This window comes from Stegostoma tigrinum, chromosome 27 (assembly GCF_030684315.1).
Source record: "Stegostoma tigrinum isolate sSteTig4 chromosome 27, sSteTig4.hap1, whole genome shotgun sequence".
Taxonomy (NCBI): Eukaryota; Metazoa; Chordata; class Chondrichthyes; order Orectolobiformes; family Stegostomatidae; genus Stegostoma; species Stegostoma tigrinum.
The window spans coordinates 26,987,218-27,010,053 of NC_081380.1; the positions used below are offsets into that span (position 1 = coordinate 26,987,218).

The 22,836-nt window shown below is 40.4% G+C and overlaps 2 protein-coding genes across 2 annotated transcripts in view; one reads left to right on the forward strand and one right to left on the reverse strand.

Moving 5' to 3' along the window:
* supt6h (SPT6 homolog, histone chaperone and transcription elongation factor) overlaps positions 1 to 8,142 on the forward strand; it is a 71,199-nt gene extending 63,057 nt beyond the window's left edge. Inside the window, exons 36-37 of the mRNA XM_048557526.2 lie at positions 3,126 to 3,292; positions 5,191 to 8,142. Coding sequence (XP_048413483.2) covers positions 3,126 to 3,292; positions 5,191 to 5,380 — 357 coding nt within the window. The 3' untranslated portion in view covers positions 5,381 to 8,142. The remainder of the gene's footprint in view (positions 1 to 3,125; positions 3,293 to 5,190) is intronic.
* Positions 8,143 to 16,706: 8,564 nt separating this feature from the next.
* Positions 16,707 to 22,430, reverse strand: LOC125464752 (uncharacterized). Its single transcript, XM_048557527.2, has 4 exons — positions 20,901 to 22,430; positions 20,359 to 20,491; positions 19,858 to 19,992; positions 16,707 to 18,061 (listed from the first exon to the last, which is right to left on the reverse strand). Exons 1-4 carry the CDS (start codon positions 21,328 to 21,330, stop codon positions 16,981 to 16,983), a joined length of 1,779 nt encoding a protein of 592 aa, XP_048413484.2. The 5' UTR covers positions 21,331 to 22,430; the 3' UTR covers positions 16,707 to 16,980.
* Positions 22,431 to 22,836: the final 406 nt, after the last annotated feature.

The following is a 22,836-nucleotide window of genomic DNA, read 5'->3' on the forward strand; positions in this document are numbered from 1 at the left end:
ACCCAAACTGGGCGTCTCTGAGCAAGTGCTGTTTCATAGCACTGTTGATGACACCTCCCATCACTTTACAGATGATTAGGAATAGACTGATGAAGCAGTAATTGGCTGCATTGGATTTGTCCCGCTTTTTGTGTACAGGACATACTAGGGCAATTTTCCACGTTGTCGAGTAGGTATATAATTGGAAGCCCTTTCATTTTCCATGCTCCCAATAGTCTGCTAGCTGGTCTTTAAGTAAAACACTTTTTATAATCACAGCAGAAGTCATTATTGACTTTGAGACAGAGAGTCATAGAGATGTACAGCACAGAAGCAGACCCTTCAGTCCAACTCATCCTTGCCGAGTGGTTATTCAAGATAAATCTAGTCGCATTTGGTCCATATCCTTCCTATTCACATACCATCCAGATGCTTTTAAATGTAATTGTCCCAGCTCCTCCACTACTTCTGGCAGCTCATTCCAATCACACACCACTCTGCATGAAAAAGTTGCCCCTTAGGTCCCTTTTAAATCTTTCCCCTTTAACTTTGGACTTCCTCCACCCAATGTAAAAGACTGTACCTATTTACCTTTTCAGTGCCCCTCGTGATTTTTATAAACCTCATAATGTCGCTCCTCAGCACAGTGCTCCAAGGAAAATAGCCTCAGTCTATATTAGCTTACACACACACACACACACACACACACACACACACACTCTTTCAAAAAGAAAATGCTAAATGAAAACACAATAAAGTAGGCAATATGTGGAAAATGTTTTTGTTCCGATCTGTTCACCCTTACAATGCCTTGACTTTGTAAAAGACACGGAGTTCTGAGGAAGGGTCACCGGACTCAAAACGTTAACTGTTTTCTCCTTCACAGATGCTGCCAGACCTGCTGAGCTTTTCCAGAAATTTTGTTTTTGTAAATCCCTGATTTACAGTGGCGTCCACAGTTCTTTTGGTTTTTGTATGAGAATGTCAAAAGTTGGCTCTGAAAATACTAGCACTCTTTCTGCTTAGTATACCCTCTTCAGATAGTGGGATACAATCCATCATGCCATTAGTGCCGTCAAACAGGTGTTTTTGTGCTGCAGTATGAAATCCTCAAATGTCTCCATGGCCTTTTGTGTAACCACCACAGCTTAACACGTGGAAAATGATTCAATGCCTCGTCTTCAGTCCGTCCAGATGTTCATCCATGTACCAGCACCATATTTCAGAGATCTTTCATGTTCTGGGCTGCTCCCTAGTGTAGAGAAAAGAAATTGCAAGTCATTGACAATACTTCCAACTTTGCCTGACCAATCTCCAAACTGGCAATATATCAACTCCAAAGGTGACATGGTCTCAAACAAATTCAACTCTTTACAGGAACAGGGTGAACTGAACTTGGTCAACGGTTGAACTTGCACAGCAGAATTTCCACTGGGTGCTTGCCAGCAAATACCAACTAAACCAACAATGAGCAACATCCAACTATAGCATTGCTTTCAAGCTGCAGATCTGCTCAAACTAATTCCCTGTGTTAAGATATTCTGCACTTTAATTTTTCACCATTTCTTCAAGGCACATTTGCATCCTCAAATGCTTATGGGTTATCAGTTTGTTTTCTTCTAAATTCTATTAGAGTTGAGGTAATAGGTAACTCTTTAGAACATACAGCAGTACAGCTCTGCACAGGCCCTTCAGCCCACGATGTTATGCTGAACTTTTACCCTAAACCTAAGGTCTATCTAACCTCGACTGCTACCTTATACTATCATCCATATGCCTATCTAATAGCTGCTTAAATGCCCCTAATGAGGCCGACTCCACTACCCTCTCCGGCAATGCATTCCACGCCCCTACCACTCTGTGTAAAGAGCCTACCTCTGATGTCTCCCCCATATCTACCTCCTGTCGCTTTAAAACTATGTCTCCTTGTAAAAGCTACCTCCACCCTAGGAAAAAGTCTCTGGTTATCTACTCTATCTATACCTCTGATCATTTTGTACATCTCTACCAAGTCACCTCTCATCCTAACGTTCTGGTAAATCTCCTCTGCACCTTTTCCAACGCATCTACGCCTTTCCTGACCGGAACTGGACACAATACACCAGATGTGGCCGAACCAGACTTTTGTATAGCTGGAGCATAACTTCACGGCTCTTGGACTCAATCCCTCTATTAATGAAAGCTAACACACGATATGCCTTCTTAACATGTCTATCCGTCTGGGTGGCAGCTCTAGGGAACTGTGAACGTGAACCCCAAGATCCCTCTGCTCCTCCGCATTGCCAAGAATCGTTTTGTTCACCCTGTGTTCTGCTTTCAAGTTTGTCTTTCCAAAATGAATCACCTCTCACTTTTCAGGGTTAAAATCCATCTGCCACTTCTCAGGCCAGCTTTGCATTCTATCACTGTCCCTTTTAACCTAGAACAGCCCTCTGCACTGTGACCCACCTTCATATCATCCGCGAACTTGCTAATCCACCCTTCCACTCCTTTATCCAAATCATTTACAAAAATCACAAAAATAGAAGAGGACCCAGAACAGATCCATCTGGTGCACCACTCGTAACTGAGCACCATGTTGAATATTTTCCGTTCACTACCCTTCACTAAGGGTCAGCCAATTCTGAATCCAATCCGCCACATTTCCCCCAATCCCATGCCTCCTTACTTTCTGCATGAGCCTACCATGAGGAACCTTATCAAATGCCTTACTTAAATCCATGTATACCACATCCGCTGCTCCACGTGTTTGGTCACCTCTTCCATGCTGACTATCACGAGTCAAACTGTGCCTTTTCAAGCAATCATAAGTCCTGTCTCTGAGCTCTTTCCAATAATTTGCCCACCACTGACGTAAGACTAACTGGCCTGTAGTTTCCGGGTTTATCCCTATTCCCTTTTTTGATCAAGGGAATGACGGTTGCCTCTTTCCAATCTTGCGGCACTATACCCATGGACAGTGAGGACAAGAAGATCATTGCCAAAGGCTCTGCGATCTCGTCCCTGACTTCCCATAGAATCCTTGGATAAAGCTTTAGGGTTAAGATATAACAAAAATGGCGTGATTCCTGTAATTGTCTCTAGACTAACCATCTGTTTTGTGTTGTTTTTAACTGATTCTGATGGCGGCATTTATTATTTACCAGGTTTTTGCAACTCCTGCACAGCAGCCAGTAGCAACACCATTGATGACTCCAAGCTATTCATACACAACTCCCAGTCAACCCATGACAACACCACAGTACCATGGCAATGCTACACCTCAAGCTTCTGTCATACCTCCATCTACAACACGACAAAGATCGCAGCCAAAGTGAGTATTTTTGAGGTGGTGATTAAGTTATGATCCCAGCTGTTTCAATTAATAAAGTGGTGAGTTATTTAAACTTAGTCACTCAAGGCTATAGAGTTCCATTAACAGAACAGAAATGTATTACCCAAAAGGTGAAATAAAACCAGGTACAGAAGACTGTTTCAAAAAATCTTAAACCACACAGCAAAGCCAAGTTACTGGTACTTCTTACTAATAGCATTATTTTCCAGAAAATCAATCAGAATACTCTCAAAACTGAAAGCTTATACTTTCTCAGTTTTTAATAACTAGGTTTCTAAAGAAACACTTCTGATTAGGAAATTATACAAATTAAAAGCTCCTGCCGAGATAACTTATTCACGTAAGTGCTCGAGGGAGGAAAAAACTCCTTTTTAGGAGAGAAATTATGCTTGCTTTTGACCCTAATTGGGTTTCCTGTGAACTTCCCTAAAATTTTCCAATCTGTGATTTTCTAATTCAAATCAATCCTTGATTATTCTGAACTGAAAATGATTTCATGACTTCCACTGTTTACTTTTCATTTTGTAAACGACCATAAATATGATAACATTCCCTTATCATTCGTGAGGTTCCCGACTCCTAGGATGCTGGAGGGCGAAGCATGGCATTAAATTCAACGTCAGCAAGAGTGGGATAATCATTTTAGACCCAAGGAAAGTAAATCAAATCATGTTCTAAATAATGAAAAATAAGCACTGTAAAATAACAGATTTTTAAATACATTAGCCATCAATTCCTAGTAGACCAATTCAGAAGGGCTCCTGAAATGTTGTATTTTATTTCAAAGGGACTAAGATATGAAGAGAAAGCAACTATAGTTCAGTCTTGTAAAGCTTTTATCAGACCTGTTTAAAGTGCCATTTAATTTGGGTACTGCACTTCAAATAATATATTACCCATTGAAGGGACGAAATGCAGAATCATCAGAATACTAAGATTTCAAGAATTTGATAGATTAAGGAGTGATCTGATCAAGCTACATTAAAAGGATTTGATAGGATCGATAGGAAATCTGGAAATTGATACAAAAGGGCTGTGCTTATTTGATCGATGGAACCTTTTAAAGACTGAGGTGGATGGATGTTTGAAGTTGAGGATATAAGGTTATGAGGAAGGGCATTGTGGTGCAGTGGTAATGTCCCTACTTCTGGTCCAGTAGGTCTGGGTTCAAGCCCCACTTACTTCAGAGGTTGCTATAACATATCTGAACAGGTTGATTCAAAATATCCACCAAGGTGTGGGTCAAATGCGGATAAATGGAGGTGAGATAATCCTCTGTCACGATCTAATTAGTTAATCTAAAAAGTCAGGAATATGCTGGAGGGGCTGAATGGCTTTATTCTTCTGAAAGTTTCTATATCTATATAGTTTGAAAGCATGGTGTTAAAGTTGAAATTTTACTTGTCAACAACCCAGCTCGTGTATGGGTGTATACATTGGAAACTTGTTTCACAAGGGTGCATTATAAAGGTTGGAGTTGGAAAGGTATCACTTTGTCTCCTAATCTGCAGTCCTGTTGTCCCAAACTATATGTTCAGGGCACAAAGATAAAGTTATGTCCGTGGTCTACACTATTGACTTTCAAAGACTTGGGATTGCCTTGTACATAAAAGTAGGAACTAAAACATTTGAATCAGTCACACAGCAACTTAAAAATGGTAGTTAATTCTCCAAGCGATAGCTAAAGTTCAGGTACAGAATGGACAATGTCTAGATTGATATCCGCAGTCCACATGTAGCAATGTTAGAGATTAATCCAGAATTCAGATTGAAATGCATGTACTTTTGGATGGTGTACAGCTTAAGCAAAAAAGCTTTAAAATGGTGAAAACAAGAGTTCAAAGAAACTGACACTGTTTATCACACCTTTAACATAGGACTTCAACTGCTCATACTGCCGTAGACTGGGGTAAGATAGCAGAACAGTGGCTACAGGAAAAAGAACAGGAAAGACGAAAACAGAAAGCAAAGATGACTCCTCGACCTTCACCTAGTCCCATGATTGAAGGCACCCCAATGTCAATCGCAGGTGATGCCACCCCATTGCTGGATGAAATGGATCGGTAGAGGACAAAATGAATAGTGTTTGAACATTAATACCACTTTACTGGTCTGCTATTTTCAGTGTTTCCCTCAACCAAACAACTTTTCTCAGCTACATGTCGGCTATTTTCAGAATGCCTGTGACACTCAGTATTGTCCATACAAGAAGCATGTTTTCAGAAGCCTAAGGAAAATCACTGGAATACTGGAATGAGTAGGCTTACGTACTATGCCAAATGGCTGAAACAGTAAGTGCACATCTGTACTCTGCTGGGACTTGCACACCTGCAAAAAAAATGTCAGTTTACAGTCAGCCTAATTTTAATTTCTACAGAGCACTCAAATTTCAGAACATTTGTAACCGTTGAGTAATGGATAACTCTATAAGGCATACTGGTTATCACCTGCTTGACAAATACAAATGTTTCATATACTATGATGGTGTACATAAATGGGCATATGCAAAATTGTTTTGTTTTATTATGCTTGTGAAACTCAAACAGCAAACCTATCCCCAGCATGTTCTGGGGGGAGAAGATAGTTTAAATTGTACTTGATTTAAAAATATTTTTTTCCCTTTAAATAAAAGAGCATTTAGTTTTGAAGACATTTTCTCATGCTCTGGTTATTTTTCAACTTGAATCAGAACAATGTCTCAATTGCCTAAAGAGGCACTTGAAGTGTGAAATAATTCAAACGTAAATAGCATTATTCTTGCATTTGTTTCAAAACAATTCAGTATGTAAATGATAGCATAAGGGGATACTCTTGAGAGATTTAGATCTGTGTGAAGTTTAATCAAATTACCAATATCTGAATTCCAATAGTTTGTTAATATGTGTGTGTGTATATATATTGTATATATGATAGCAGGTTTATTCTGTTTTCAGTTTTTCTTTGCAGCAGCAAATGATGTACTAACAGATGGAAGATAGATTGACCATTGTACCATGTCATCTGAGCTGGTTGCCATTGTATGATGTCATTTGATCTGCAACAGTGAGTTGTAGTTATATACACAGGGTATGCTGTTTCACTGCAGCAGGTACTGAAATGAAACCTATGCTGTTGTGGTCCAAATGAAATAGTACAGTAGTCCTTCAGCTCAACATGTCCGACCAATAGTTTACCCTGTCACTTCTGCTAGTCACAGAAAGCCACCCCACACATTCCACTCGGAGGGAATGATGCAGTGAATAGATGTACCATTTTTTTATATCCGTAAAGTCACCTTAATGCCTTCATATTATCTTTCCTGTACAATTCCACCTTTTGTGCTCTATTTTTCATTGTTGAGGCAAAATAGCACCCAGTCTATATTAAGTTACTCCTTTCTATCAAATTTGTCAATTTAAAATGCTTTCAGAAACATGGCTCAGAAATAAGTGAAGGCTGTTAGGAAATAGATTCTTGAATACTTACAGTATTATGTTAGCTGAGCTATTTATCCTAATGGAAATTGTAGCCAGTTTGTATTAAACTTCTGTGTGGTTTATGGGAAAGCATTTAATGGAAATTATTATCATCCTGTCCATATTGTCTTTATTTCATTCTTAAAATTGGATACCTTTTCTGACCCTTGGCCATACCTGAACAATAAGTGCTAAACTATTGCAATAAGGCTTCAAAAGATTTAAATGTAGTGCATTGTCCAAATATATGGTTTCAACTTACCCTTTTTACTAAGTAATAAGTCAGATGAGGAAGTTACTTCTGCAGCTGATAAGTGGTAAATTAGTAATGATGTAATCATGAGATATATGTAGGATGTGCTTGGGGTACTTCAAGCATTTGACCTAATACGATACCAGATGTACTAAAATAACTAAATACAACTTGGTTAGTTTACAGTAGCACAAACATTGAAATGATGAACTTGCAAGTATTTTCTCTTTGAAACCCAGTTCATGCCTCATCTAAAGGCTTGACATGTTTGAACTTCTTTAACAGGACAATAATTTAGATCAAGTGGAAAGAATATATTAAAAGAAAGGCGAAGATAGTGTGGATGCTGGAAATTTGAAATAAAAACGTTGTTGGAAATATCCACCACACATGTCAACATCTGTGGAGAGAGAAAAACAATTAGCGTTTTGAGTCAAATGACTTCAGAACAGGAAAACGTATGAGAGCTTTTTGTATTTAATCATTTTCCATTGCAAAATTTTCCATAATCTTGAAAGATCTTGCCTTGAAGAGGTAACTAGATATTTTTAATGCAATCTTTACCTAGTTAGCTAAAGTATATTAAGCTCTTTTTCTGAATAAAAGTACTGTGAATCTTCTTGAAACGTGCATTTTGTATTTGCAACAAGTCAGTACAAATGTAGCTATATGCAATTTTGGCAAATTGCTATGGCACAGCTTAACTGACCTGCAAAAGCATCTGAATTGACAAGTTGTAATTAGGTTGAATATGAGTGAGCTTGGGCTGTGCACTGAAGGCAGTTTTATGCACACTGGGAACTGTAATGCTTTCAAATGTAATGTTATTCTGTTTTACACTGAAAATATTTAAACCTATATGTAACTGCTAGTATTTTAAATTTACTTTAGTTCTTTTATTGGTGAGAATGCCTTTTCCCACTGTTTTATTTCTGGTGGAAAATATATAGAAAATAATGGGGTTCTCCTTGCACTCAATTATTTCAGTAATTTAAAGTTTTATGGTTTCATAAATGAGCGTTAAGTTGTATTTGCAACACGAGAAAATTTAAACCATATTATCATGCTTTCCATTCTTGATGTCTGTACCTTTCCATGAATAAAGCAAATACACCAAGATATTCCTGTTTCAATATTTTAATGACTGAATTCCTACAGAAATATGTTGATTCTAGCATCTTAGTTCACAAGTCTTAATTAAATATTTGCTAGCGTAAATTAGTTAGTTTAATATAATATTTGGGAATGTTTGTTCCAAGCTCTCTCTGATTCCAAGTATGAATTGACTTCATTCTAAACTTTGTGGGTTAAAGTGAATGTTTTCACTAGTTCAGAATGCCTTTTGAAGGGATCAGCATTTTTTTTCTCCTAACCTGGAACTTCTATGTCCAAGAGGAAAATGAATGCTTTAACTATTTTTCCCCCGTATTTCTTCTCCCTCCCTCCTCGCCTTCTCTCCGACCCTCCCAACCCCCACATACATGCACACAAGTGCACTTTGTCACATTTATTAATGGCATTAATTATGTGGAAATTGTATAGCTAGTCTGAAATTGGTATAGTGATTTAAAAATCCAACTAAAACGACAGAAGTGCCATGGGATCTATTATGACCACTTGGGACGGGTGGCTTGTTTTCCTTAACTCAACTGAAAAGCATCCTTTTCAAATCCTGGGCTGCCGCCAGTGTCACAATGATGCCACCTGCAAACTGGAGGAGCAGCACCTGCTATTCTGCCTTGGGAGCCTACAGTCTGATGGCCTAAATATTCTGGATGTGAGTTTGCTCGCTGAGCTGGAAGGTTAGTTTTCAGACTTCTGTCACCATTCTAGGTAACATCATCAGTGAGCCTCCGACGAAGCACTGGTGTTATGTCCCGCTTTCTATTTATCTGGTTAGGTTTCCTTGGGTTGGTGATGTCATTTCCTGTTCTTTTTCTCAGGGGGTGGTAGATTGATTTGGAGCCAATGTGTTTGTTGATGGAGTTCTGGTTGGAATGCCATACTTCTAGGAATTCTCGTGCGTGTCTCTGTTTGGCTTGTCCTAGGATGGATGTGTTGTCCCAATCAAAGTGGTGTCCTTCCTCATCTGTATGTAAGGATACGAGTGATAGAGGGTCATGTCGTTTTGTGGCTAGTTGATGTTCATGTATCCTGGTGGCTAGCTTTCTGCCTGTTTGTCCAATGTAGTGTTTGTCACAGTTCTTGCAAGGCATTGTGTAGATGACGTTCGGTTTGTTTGTTGTCTGTATAGGATCTTTTTTCATTAGCTGCTGTTTTAGTGTGTTGGTGGGTTTGTGGGCTACCCTGATGCCAAGAGGTCTGAGTAGTCTGGCAGTCATTTCTGAAATGTCTTTGATGTAGGGGAGAGTGGTTATGGTTTCTGAGCCCGTTTTGTCTGTTTGTTTGGGTTTATTGCTGAGGAATCGGCGGACTGTGTTCATAGGGTACCCATTCTTTTTGAATACGCTGTATAGGTGATTTTCTTCTGCTCTGCGTAGTTCCTCTGTGCTGCAGTGTGTGGTGGCTCGTTGGAATAATGTTCTAATGCAGCTTCGTTTGTGGGTGTTGGGATGGTTGCTCCTGTAGTTCAGTATTAGGTCCGTATGTGTTGTTTTCCTGTAGACACTGGTTTGAAGTTCCCCGTTGGCTGTTCACTCGACTGTGACGTCTAGGAATGGCAGTTTGTTGTTGTTTTCCTCCTCTTTTGTGAATGTTATGCCAGTAAAGGGTATTATTGATGTTCTTGAAGGTTTCCTCTAATTTGTTTTGTTCAGTGATGACAAAGGTGTCATCCACATAGCGGACCCAAAGTTTGGGTTGGATGATTGGCAGAGCTGTTTGTTCGAGTCACTGCGTTACTGCCTCTGCTAAGAACCCTGATATCGGAGATCCCATGGGTGTACCGTTGGTTTGTCTGTCAGTTTTGTTATTGAAAGTGAAGTGGGTGGTGAGGCATAGGTCATCAGCAAGGACAACATCATCAAGCTAGTGGACCTATGCCTCACCACCCATTCACTGATTGAGGCTCACTGATGTTACCTAGAATGGTGACGAAACGTCTGAAAACTAACCTTCCAGCTCAGTGAGCAAACTCGCATCCAGAACCTCAACCTGAGCGACAAATCTTCTCAAAACTCACTAGGGCCTAAATGTGGATTTCATCAGTTTCAAAATCTCCCCACGCCGGGCCTAAGCCCGTGTCAAACCCTCCCTTTCATTCCTGCCTCCTTGACCTGACACAACCTGCCCATCTTCTCTCCCACCTTACTGACCAATCCCTAACACTCCCTACCTGCACTCATCTATCACCATCCAACCTACCTTCCTCAACCCCACCTGTTCTCCCCCCCCGGGCTCTCTCTCTTTCTGAGCTACCCTCCCCCTCCCCATTTCTGAACAAGTGTCCAGACCTAAAACATCAGCTTTCCTGTTCCTCTGATGCTGCCTGACCTGCTGTGTTCCTCCAGCTCCATCCACACTTTATTATCTCTGACTCCAGCATTGGCAGTTCTTGCTATCCCAGTTCCAGATGTGCAGTCTTTCCTCCAGGTTGTTACTTTAATCTCAATAAGAAAATGTGGATTCTTTCTCTGGAGTGGAACTGACACCTGAACTTCTGACTTGAGCAAGAGTGCTACTGCTAGAAATTGTCATTTCAATAGGTTCAGGAAGGTGATGTGGACAACCTATCAATTCATAATTACATGCCAAGCAAGAGATGAGTGAAATATGGAAGCTAGTCCAGATAAGAAAGTGGCAGACCATTTTGATGCCCAGGACTCATTTTAAGTAAAACCCATAATAATTTACAGCTCATTCTCTCAAGTCTCTTTAGTTACATCATCAGTAAAATGTTTTAAATTGGGACTTGAAGTGTGTCAGATTTTGAATATTTAAAAAAAGACAGTAGTTCTATTATGGTGGCAAACTGAAGGATCATGCACAACACTTTTACTAACTATTCTGTAGTCCATAAAATCTGAGGAGAAACCCATCTCACATTTCACTGGATGCTCAATTGACAGCATTCTACTGGAGGAACAGTTCTTAGAAAGTGATGCAAATGAAAACTTCTTGGAAAGGAGTATGTTGTACTTTATTATTCACACTTATGTAATGTTTAATTTGCAAATCGTTAGTCTATAATTACAATGTCAATATACTATATAACTAGCAATCACATCACAAACTTAATATTCAAAACTTATTTAACTTGATAAAACTTGAGATTAACACTGTGCACTATTTCATGCATTATCATGCAATGTGTGCATACCATGAAAATTTAAGTATCACATTAATTAGTTAAATGCTATTTTGTACATTTGTTGCCTCAGCAATGTTCTCTTGTAGATTTCACAAATAAATGTTAATTTGACAGGTACTTATTCATAGTTTATATTATTTCTCACAGAAAAATCTGTCCACATCAGGATTAATGCTACAACAAACTAAATTAGCTGTTTCTGATCTGCCACAAATAAAAAGTTTTACATTGTCAATTTATGTGGAAATGCATAGCTGGATATTTTATGCTAGCATAAACAGTGGATAAAAATGTACTGAATTTTAACCACAACTTTAAAGCAACTGTTTCAGGAAGTTTTCATGGTTTCTGTTGCATAAGTGTAATCCATACAATTATTCTGGACCCTGTCAAATCCTATTTTCTTTGAATAATCCTGAATCAAACCCATTGTGATATGTTCAAGTTTAATATTTTTGCCTAAACTTGAGTTAGTATTGGGTAACTATAACAGCTTACTTTAACTGTTGTAAGTCCCACTCTTTGTTATTTTACATTTCATGTTTTCCCTATTTCAAGATAACATCGGAATTGAAGGCTGTGAGAAACAATTTGATGGTTGTGTGATTGAAACTACTCAACTATAACATTAATGTTTATATCTAACCTTTAAAGTGATACAGTTAAATTTGTAAATATAACCTGAATTTCATTTGTAAAATGAGTTAAGCATGCTGTTTGCACTTTTATTGCTAAATACTTATTTGGTCTTCTGACATTGTTGACACAAAGCATAGCATGTTGACAATTAAAGGCCTTTTGCAGTTCTTTTTTTTTCCCCTATGTACTAGAGGCCAATCACAGAAATGAAAACATTATCTTGATACTGCATTAAGGTGGTTACAAATAACCTCTTATTCCAGCATTTTGTAAAGTCTGTGAATATCTACTATGGGACTATTTCCTGGCTATACTACTTGATTGAAAATTTGTGAAAAAGCCTAAGTTTCACTAAAAGAGTACACCGTATCAGATAGACATTAGTTGAGCTAGCCAATGTTTGATTTGAATAAAAACCAAAAGAACTGCGGATGCTGTGAATCAGGAGCAAAAACAAAGTTGCTGGAAAAGCTCAGCAGGTCTGGCAACATCTGTGAAGGAAAAAACAAAGTTAATGTTTCGGGTCCGGTGACCCTTCCTTCTGAGGAGGGGTCACCAGACCAAAAACGTTAGCACTGTTTTTTCCTTCACAGATGCTGCCAGACCTGCTGAGCTTTTTCAGCAACTTTGTTTTTGTTGTCAATGTTTAATTTGAAGCTTCTTAAGCGCATATATTGTCAGTACTGGGCAATGAAGGTCAGGAAAATATTTCCTTCTGAGCAGAAATATACATGAAAAGGAAAAAAGAGACCCCACACCTCCATCCTACAGGAAGTGGATGCTCAACAGTATTAGCAAGGTAAAATGAATTTGATTGGCAGTTCTGCAAAGTAAATGCGGCAAGAGTTTTTGATCAAAGGACTGCACTGTCCGAGTTATTTTGTGCAGGTCAGTTGATATCACTGATGGATGGGCTATCGTGCTATAATAGATGGAGCAGTCTACACCTTAGGTTTGTAGAAAGTTGCAGGCTTTCAGTACGTTCCTCTCTGTCTGTATTTGTAGGAATTTACAGTTTTGTACCCGGGATTTCAAAACTGAGGAACGTTTTTAAGGTGAGGAGAGAAAAGACCTGAGGGGCAACTTTTTGGAGTAGTTAGTGTATGAAATGAACTTCCATAAAAAGTGGTGGATGCAGGTACAGTTGCAACATTTAAAAGACACTTGGTTAAGTACATGATTGAGAAATGTTTAGAAGGATATGGGCCAACCGCTGGTGGGACTAGTTTAGTTTGGGGGTTATGGTTGGCATGAACTGGTTGAACCAAAGAATCTGTTTCCGTGCTGTATGAGTCTATGACTTTATAAAAGAACCATGTCGAAAACAGGCAAACATCTCTGCTATCTATTGGTAGGCCTTAATAAACTAATATTGCGGATGATATTAACAAGTTAAGATTGCTCCCAAATATTCTAATTTAGCTTATGGCTGGGGAAGAGATGAGAATCATTATGCAAGATGAGGTTTACGGACGAGTGGATGCACAGGAATAGATGGAAGGTAGATAGCGTGCTGTTGCAGTTACTGATTCGTATCACTATTCCCAAATGTTCTCAAGTTCCCTTCATTCTGGATGCAACCATATTACATTGGAGACATAGATAAGATCCAGAGGTATGTGGGAAGGACTTTTTTTCTTGTTGGAGTCTAGAACTACTTAAAGAAATTGAGTCACCCACTTAAGACAGTTGAGGTTCTCCCCCCCGCCCCCACGATGCAAGTCTTTGTAACTCTGCTTCCACCACCTTTAGAGGAAGAAAGTCTGAATAATTTTAAGACAGCATTAGATAGATTGTTGATGAGCAAGGGGGTGAAAGGTTATTGGGGATGGGCAGGAATGTGGAGTAATCAGTTTGGGAGTGATCATGAGTGGTGTAGTAGGTTTGAGAAGCTGAATGGTCTCCTGTCGTTTTGTAGTGTCCACTGCTTTTGCATCTCTCATTAAGTATAATCTGCATCTAAGTAGGCACTGAAGAAAATAAAACACCTGAGGCAGATTTTGTTAAACAGGAACCTAATTAGTTTGATCATAGTGTTCAGAAACACTGGACTTTGATGAATCTCACTCCCTATTTGTAACGAACCCCAGCATTGTTCTTTGTCTCACAGCAGGATAGGGTCTTGACTTTCTATTGAGCAGATTTTTCTAAAAAGTGAACAGTTAAAAAAATGTTCCTTGGAATACATTCAGAGCTGCCAATTAAAAATACTTGTTCATTAGAGGCATACAAACTGCTAACAATCCAACAAGGTTGGCATGTTTTTTGTTTGGAATAATTATTTTACTTTTACTTCAAAGTAACAATTCACTTTGTTTCCCACTTCATGGTTCTATTAAGTCCACAATTCAAGTCTGTTAAAGTACTGATGAGAATAAATACTCAAAGGTTGGGGTTAAGATTATTCATTTTGTCATATCATATCAAGCTATGGTGGTCCAACTGCAAAATCCATCCAACCACCATTTCACGCAGTCTTGTATTCAAAAACTGTGACAGCTGTTTAGCATTTATCTACTCTTCAAAATATGGCAAATGGTTGAGAACATTTCTTTCTTCAAGTGACTTTCCTTTTAATTTTGAGCTATACTAACTTAATGCTCAATTACAGACCAAGTTGATGGGCCATTCATACTTCTTCAAAGGAGTACACCACATGTCCAAATGTCATTACTGCAGGCAAGTCACCATTCAATATTCAAGGGCAGATTGTCTGTAAAACAGCCTAGAATGTACAATATTTAACTAATTTACCATCAGTTATTAAACTTTTTTTAGTATGTGGTTAATTGTGGAAACTTGTGAAAACTAACACGATTTCATTTTCCTTACATAATACTTTGGCACATGCTATTACAATATCCTGATAGAGTACAAACATGATTCAATCACAATTATCCTGTTTAATCCAAGATCTTAACTAGTGTTTAGCAGCGTGCAGATAAAAGTAAGTCTGTTTTGAGTAAACTGTTGTGCAATGAAGCAGAGGACAATATGAACACAATTAACCAGTTAAGTCAAAATTTCTGAGTCCAAGAAAAAGGAAGGCTTGCTCTTGTGTCTGATTGCCCTTAATGTTATTTGTTCCTATCGCATCAGAGCTAGATGTGTGGGCAAGATAGTTACACATGCAACTTGAAGTGTTAAGCTTCCACTGCAGAAGAATGAGACAATCATAAAGGCCTGTTTGCTATCCTTTGTCAAAGTGTTAACATATCTTTGTCCTTTACTTTTTTCATTAGGATCTCCTTTTTCATTTTCTCTCCAAAAATCACTTTTTTCTCCTGTGAAGAAAAATGTAGGGTAGTATTTGTACAGCACCTTTCTTGATCTCAGGACATCTTGAAGCACTTCAGAGTCAGTGTTGTATTACAGTAAATACATCAGTGATACAGCAAGCTCCCACAAGCAGCAATGTGAAAATAGCAAGACCTTGAAGAGCTTGGAAGGTGTGTATTAAAGTGTAAGGCTGGATAAGCTGGAACATTTTTTTCCCTGGAGCATCAGAGGCGGAAGGGAGACCTTGAGGTTTATAAAATCATGAGGGGCATAAATAAGATGAATCGCCCAGGTCTTTTACAAAGGGTAGGGGAGCCAAAACTAGGGGGCATATGTCCCTTTTAAATCTTTCCTCTCTCACCTTAAACTTAGGGGGAAACCTTTTCACGCAGAGTGTGGTCTGTGTATGGAATGAGCTGCCAAACTAAGTGGAGGAGGTTAGTACAATTACAGCTTTTCAAAGACATCTGGGTTGGTATATGGACAAGAAAGGTTTAGAGGAATATGTTGCCTGAGGGATAGGTATTTGGCTAGGGTACAAGGGTAATGCCACTACTTAAAAATAGTCGCACAAACTATTTTATCCCCACCTCAGACAGCAGATAGAACTTTGATTTGACATCTCAACCAAAAGACCATCTGTTCAACGTTCCCTTAGTACTGAATTAAAGTGCCAAACTAGTCTTTGCTTCCAAGTCCTCAGTGGGACTGGAACCCACAATCTTCTGAGACAAAAGAGTGCGACAATCTATGCAACTGCTGAAAACTTGCTGTGAAAAAAAATATTCAGAGTACAGTCATCCTCTTACTTCATTTAAGTGGCCGTTCTTTTTTGGCACTAAGTGTTGCCAACATTCTTCCCTACGATGAATCTGATCTCATTTTGCCTCGCTCATCCATTTTTAGATGAAGTCTAAAGGGAGATCCCTCATCTAATTTTTTCATCACCATCCCATGACTCAGTCAGCAGTAATGTCACTGAAAGTGGCATGACATAAATGTTCAAAGAATTACTTATCATAGTTATTTATAAAGTTAGCAAGAGTTCAGCTGCAATTCTGAATACTCTGAACATATTAATATGGAATTGCTCAGTTCCTAGTCTAGACTCTTCGTAAAGATAATGAATAAAAATTTGAAGATCATGGAATCATAAAGGGATTTTTCCCTTGATAGTCAGCCTTTTCAGAGCCTATAAAATTGTACATTGTACACAGCGAGAGAAGCAATTACCAATAACCAATACTAGGTTCTACATCTGCACTTGGCCAGATGTGACAATTGTCAATTTGCACAGATTGACATTTCAAACAAATCATAGCATTCTTCACAGTAATATCATGACTTACATTTGCAAATGAATGGTAATTTCACCAATACAGCACAATTCTGTAAGTTGTTGAAACTATTTGAAGAATAAGGTGAATCCAACTGAATAGGATTCAACAGCTGAGTATATTCAAAGCTGCACTGAACAGACAAAACATACTCAGTTAATTATGTCAAAAAGGTATTAGATTTATTAAACTGTATAAAGGTTTCTTTCTATGTGTATTTGGGTCCATTGATACAAATCATGGTCCAACCAATGAACCAAATCTCAAAAATATGAAACTTCAATATATACACTGTCTATTTCAGGAAGCTAACTGTTCTTCACAACCATGTTGTAATGTCAGATATTCTTTGCAGTCACGAACTTTTTATTAAAGACAATATGATTTGTCATTTGGCACCTATATGGATGAAACACTTTAATATACTTTCCTAGTTAGAGTGTACCATGAGCAGCCTTGCTAGAAGCAGTTGGTATAATGCCTTCTGGTCGAGATTTTTGATGCTTTCTCCTTCGGCCCTTCCGCTTCCGTCGTGACTTCTTGCTTTTTTGTTTTGAGGGAGGAGTTGATTGGTTTGCTTTCAGCTTAGTGTTTGTAACCACTTCAAGCTTTTTATGAACAATTGGTGGAGTAGATACCTTGGCTGTGTATTGTCTAGACATAACCACTGTTTGTTTGCTGAAGTGGGTATCATGACTAGGTTTAGTAGGTGGTTGTGTAAATGCTTCTTCTCTATGGGACTGATGTGCAACCTCCAATTTGAGCAGTGATTTGGCAGTCACACCCTCACTATAAAATTCAGATTTAGGAACCTGTGTAAATGCAAGAGATGTAAAACCTTCACCTCTGGAACTGTGACGAATAGGTTTGGTTGCAACCACAGAAGGCATCTGATAAACCTGTGTGAAGCTGTCCGCTCTGTAAGACTCATCATTCATAACATCATTAAATGCATTTTCCTTTATTCCTAAATCCAGAGAATTATCAAAAAGATAGTTAAATTCATTATTTCCAATCTTCTCAATCTCAGTGAAATAGTCCTCTTTGTTTTGAATTTTCTTATCAAGGAGTGGCAATATATTAGTTACTTTGATGGTTTTAGAATGGAGTTTCCGATTTTTCTTCCTCCCTTTTCCCTTCCTTCTCTTATTGCTTTTCCTTCCTTCCTTTTTCTTGTCTTTGTTCAGTGCAACACGGGTCTTGTCATTCACAGTGTTGCTCACAGTGCTAGGTACAGTGCCACGGGCAGAACTCTGTGTGACAGAAACCATGACTTTGAGGACATCCTCTGCCGCATGAAATACTTGGCCAACTGTCGATTGTTGCCATGTAGCTCCTGGTTTAAATGTTTCTGGAGCTGCTGTTAAAGGTGAAGTGCTGCTTATTGAAGAAGAGGATGTTGAGCTGTCTGAAGCAGGATTTTGCATCACTGCTGGATCAATCAATTCTCCTCCATAATCATAAAGCCCAGACTCCCTGGGTACAGCGATTAGAACATGATCATACTTTTTGCACCTTTTAGAAATGAGCAGAAATAATTGAAACCTCTTAAATCTTGAATGATTCTACTTATTATACAGAAGTTTTCCACAGTACTGTTCCATTTTATAGTTTAGTGTTAAAAACACACACACAGACACAGTTGGCTGAAGTAATTTTTTTTGTAGTATAAAATGAGCATAATCCCTTCTGTTAATGCCACAAATCAGGAGTGAATTAAATACTTTAAGTAATTCCTGAATTAATGTGGTGCCATACTAACTGGCAGTAATCTGTTATTGTTTGGTCAATAATATGTGGAATTTAGAAACAAGGTTCTGCACAACTCTCTTCTCAAAATAACCATATGTTTGTTTAAACATCAATTAACTATTTAAAATGGGCATTGAAAACATGAAAGCATTAACCATCTACAAACTGGCATTTTCAAAATGCTCAATGTCTAATTCTGTGTAATTGTGTTGGGTTTGGTATATAAACGACAGAAGTCATTGTCTAATTATGAAACACAGGAAAGAGTCTGCCCAATAGTAACAACTTATGTTAAAGGTACTATACAAATATAAGGCATCTCAAAGAGTTTCACAGTAGTATCATAGGAAACTGGGCCAGAAGCCAGATGGCAAAAAGCTTGGTTGAAGTGATTAGTTTTAAGGAGTGTACTCAAGGAGGAATGTATAGTACAGATGTGGAGAGGTATAGGGTGGAAATTGCAGAGTTTAGAAATCAATGCCATCAATGGATGCACAAGACCAAAATTAAATGGTCATACCTATTGCAGCAGGTTGCAAATGAGGACTGGTCAGAGGGCAAGACTGTGATGTGAACTGAAAACAAGCATGAGACTTTTTTTTTAAATTAAGGTTTTACTTGATCAGTAATCAACATGACTCAGTGAGCACAAGTATAATAAGCAAAAAGACTTAGAGTTAGGACAGACAGAGGTTTGGATATGATCTAGTTTACGAAAGGTATAGTGTGGGAGACAGGCCAGACTTGTGCTGGATTTTTTACAAGTCTAAAGACAATAGATGCACAAAAGGAATTTTTATATGAGCAAAATCTGACAATGTTACAGAGGTGGGAATAAGAATTCATTAGAAATTACATAATCACTAAGACAAATATATAATCAGAAGCTTACTTGACAATTGTCACATGAAGGTTGTAAAATGTTTGGTTTAGTTTCATACAGTTCCCAGAGAGCAGAATGAATCAGTAGCTAGGGAATGGAATTAGGAGCAGAGACTAAGAGGAAGATATTTGGAGTAAACTGTCACTTACCCAGCTTTGAGCAGTCTAATAACATGACAACAGTGGAGGATTCAAGAAAGGTAATGATGAGGGAGAACTGGCTTTGGTTAGCATACATATAAACCCATTGTGCTTTTGGATAAGGCCACCCAGGGCCAGAATGAGGACTAAGGATAAGATTACGCTTATACCTCCATGTCAATTGAGGATTCGGAAGAAATTACATTGATGAAAGGGAAAATAATTCCTCTGTGTCAACTTGCAAACAACCCTTAAGGTTTAGAAAGAAGAGGATTATGATCCCAGAACAAATGTGGTGCAGAGGAAATCTTGGCTCACAGTCTTTATAAAATAAAAGTATTAGGAAAACCAGGGGTGATTACGTTTGTCCATGGCTCATTAAGTACAGACATTCTTTGAATTGATGGTCCATAACCATGAAACTGATTCCAGAGGTCATGAGAAATCATAAATTGGAAAGAGCTAAGTATCTGTTGTTTCCAGTGTTCAATCTTTGTTGCTTGATTTACAACAGTGATTGTTAAAAGTGAACTCACCAGCCATACCAATACCGTTCCACACACTGTTCCTTGGAGACGAGGTCAAAACAGGGGACCTCTAACACATTGAAGAATGCCTGTCCCACAACCCGGGAGGATGTGTCGTTGACTCTTCTTAAGCACTTCTTTAACCTGTGAGGAGAAAACAAGGCGGGGGGGGGGGGGGGGCGAAGAAAGAGGAGTCAAATCTGCAAACCTGTCGCTTCCTCTCTGCGTTTAAACTTGCTTTAACTTGCCCTTTTAAATTGTTCCTCACTATTGTCGAGCTGAAACTAGTGATTGCAGTGTACTCCAAATTCTAAGAATTAAATGACAGCCACCAAATGTAGCATTTCAATGCAGAAAACATCCAAAATTCTGGAGTCCCCAGCTTTCCCGTTATTTTCCAAAAGACAGCGTTGCTTTAGCACACCCACTGGTCTCTCTTGCCCTTAAACACAAATGTTCCCAATTCCGGAGCGAACAGGGTGAGGAGGGGCCCGGGCGGGCGCTACCTACTCGGTGTCGCAGTCACAGTGGCTGAGGGTGTGCAGCCTGAAGTTCCTGTGGCCGTAAGAATAGGCGAAAGGGTGGATGACATGTTCGCAGTGGTCGTGCTCCCGGCAGCATTTATCCGTCTCCGTGAACTCGCCTGGGTTTGGGGATGGAGGGTGGGGAAATAATAATAATCAGAGATACATTACCCACCAGCACTCAGACAGATTTCCGCTCATCGCCTCAGATCGAGCTGTACTTTCCTGAGAACCGCTTCCGGACACCGGCGCCGAGGCAGGCGCAAATTTGAGCGCGACTTGCGCCTATTTTTACGCCGTCGCGAGAGCTGGGTTTTCCAAAGGAAACGCGGAGTGGCTCCAGGAAGACAGAGGGGTGGGCGTTCGGCCCTTCCTGCCCGTGCTGGCTCGCTGGGCATCGGTGCCAATTTCCTTGTCTCCACCCACCCCCCCCCTTGTCAACACGACGAGGGACCTTTTCAAAAACGCCCCGTTCTCCCCCACCCCCCAAACCCCAACTCGCAGCCGCGCCCCGGGGGCTCCAGTTACCCAAGTGGTCGTAGCTGTCGGCGTTGTTCCCCGCCCCGCACCACAGGGTCCCCGGGTAGGTGAAGCCCCTCTTGGTCCTGCGGAGGGGACGGTGTGCGGGCCCCGCCCGGCACTCTCTCCTCCGGCGGTTCCAGGTGCCCCTCAGGTCGGTGCCGGGCGGCAGGTGGCTGGCCCGGAGCTCACACTCCCGCATGAAGGAGCTCACAGCCCGGGGCTCGGTGCGCACAGAGCAACCCAGCAGCCGGCCGGCCTCCCGCTCCAGCAACAGGGCGCCGTCGGAAATGCGGGCGTAGCCGGCCCCCGGGTGAGCGCGCCGCAGCTCCGCACAGTAACGGTCGTCGCTCAAGTAAGAGGCGCCGGGGGTCAGCTCGCCCCGGCGCGAGAGCGCGGCCAAGGAGAACAGGAGCAGAGCCGCGCACAGCGCCCCCATGGCCCTGGATGGTTGGCTTTCCCTTTCAGCACCACGGGGGAAACTGACAGCGCTCCCCGGGCTCTGCCTGCCTCTTTCTCCCCCACCCCCACACCCAAACCTCTGCCTGTTCCTGCGGCTCCCGGGGAGCCCTCAGCAGCGGAAACTGCACCAGCTCAGCCCCCTTCTGACCGCCAGTTACCTCGCAGACCACCCTTCAACCCCCCTCCCCACTTCCTTTATAAAGTCTCCAGTGCCTGAGATGGAGGAGGGACGTGCACTGATCTCCTTGGCGATCAGAGATCGGATGATGTTTGAGGACCGATCAGCTTCAACCTCCTCCGGGTTTGCTTAAACTCACACACACACCCTCCTCCTCCTCCCCTCACTCGGAACGGAGGACCATTCCATGCTTTTACTTCTGGCTACACGTTTCCAGAGAGGATGCTGCTGCGCCCGCTGGAACACATTCGCACCGTGTCTTCTTCAAAGTTGGACCCACTGGACATGACTATCCCGCCACCTGAATCCGGTAAAAACGCTGGGCATCGGACTGAAACGGAACGAAAATTAAACACAGTGCAGACGCTGCGGGACGCGCCGGCTCTGGAACACGTTGCGTTGTTTTTAACATTAAAATGCAATATTTTGGTTAAGCGTTTCGCATTTGGAAATTGAAAGGGCTGTGCTCTTCAGTAAATAAAATGTTAGTTATCCGCAGTGAACACATAATCATCAAAATTCCCTCGAAGTGAAATGAAATAGTGAGCACCACCACGCCCAGTTGTTTCGTATTCCACTCTTCATAAGCTCACATCCCACAACTTTATACGAAAAAAAACACTTCAGTACATCACTGTTACTGCTTCTCAGTTAACAAGATTCATCAAAGCCTCGTCCTCCTTTTCAAATGTGTATTTTTAAAATTCTTTTGCGTTTTGCCAATAGCTTTAATTAAAATTCAAGTCTTTCCCCAACCACACTACAACCGCCTTCCCTCTCCAGAACCCTTCCATGTCACAGAAAGCAATTTCCTTCCTAGTACAGAAACAGAAAGTGCTGCAGAAACTCAGTAGGTCTGGCAGTATCTGGGCAGAGAGAAACAAAGTTAATGTTCCGAGTTGAGTGACCCTTCGCCTGTTTTGAAGAAGGGTCACAGGACTCGAAACGTTAACTCCGTTACTCTCTCCTCAGTTGCTGCCCGTCCTGCTGAATCCCTCCAGCAATTTGTGAATCTTTATTGTTGTTCACTCCAGATCTCCAGCATCCTCAGATCTTTCTTTTAGTTTATTCCGTCCGTGCTAACCGCCGGCCCCAATGTTTACTACGTGGAGACGAATGTTTTGCTTTATGCTGTGTAGATAGATGCAAGATCCCGATGCCGAAAGAAGCCAGCGACTTCCTCCTTCATGTACATTTCTGGTGCTACAATAAAGCTGCAGTTTAGATCAATAATGAGAAGTTCACCAAAGAGCGTGTGGGTTGGGCTCTAAAAGCCCCATCACCTGAGTGCGTTGTGAGTTCGTC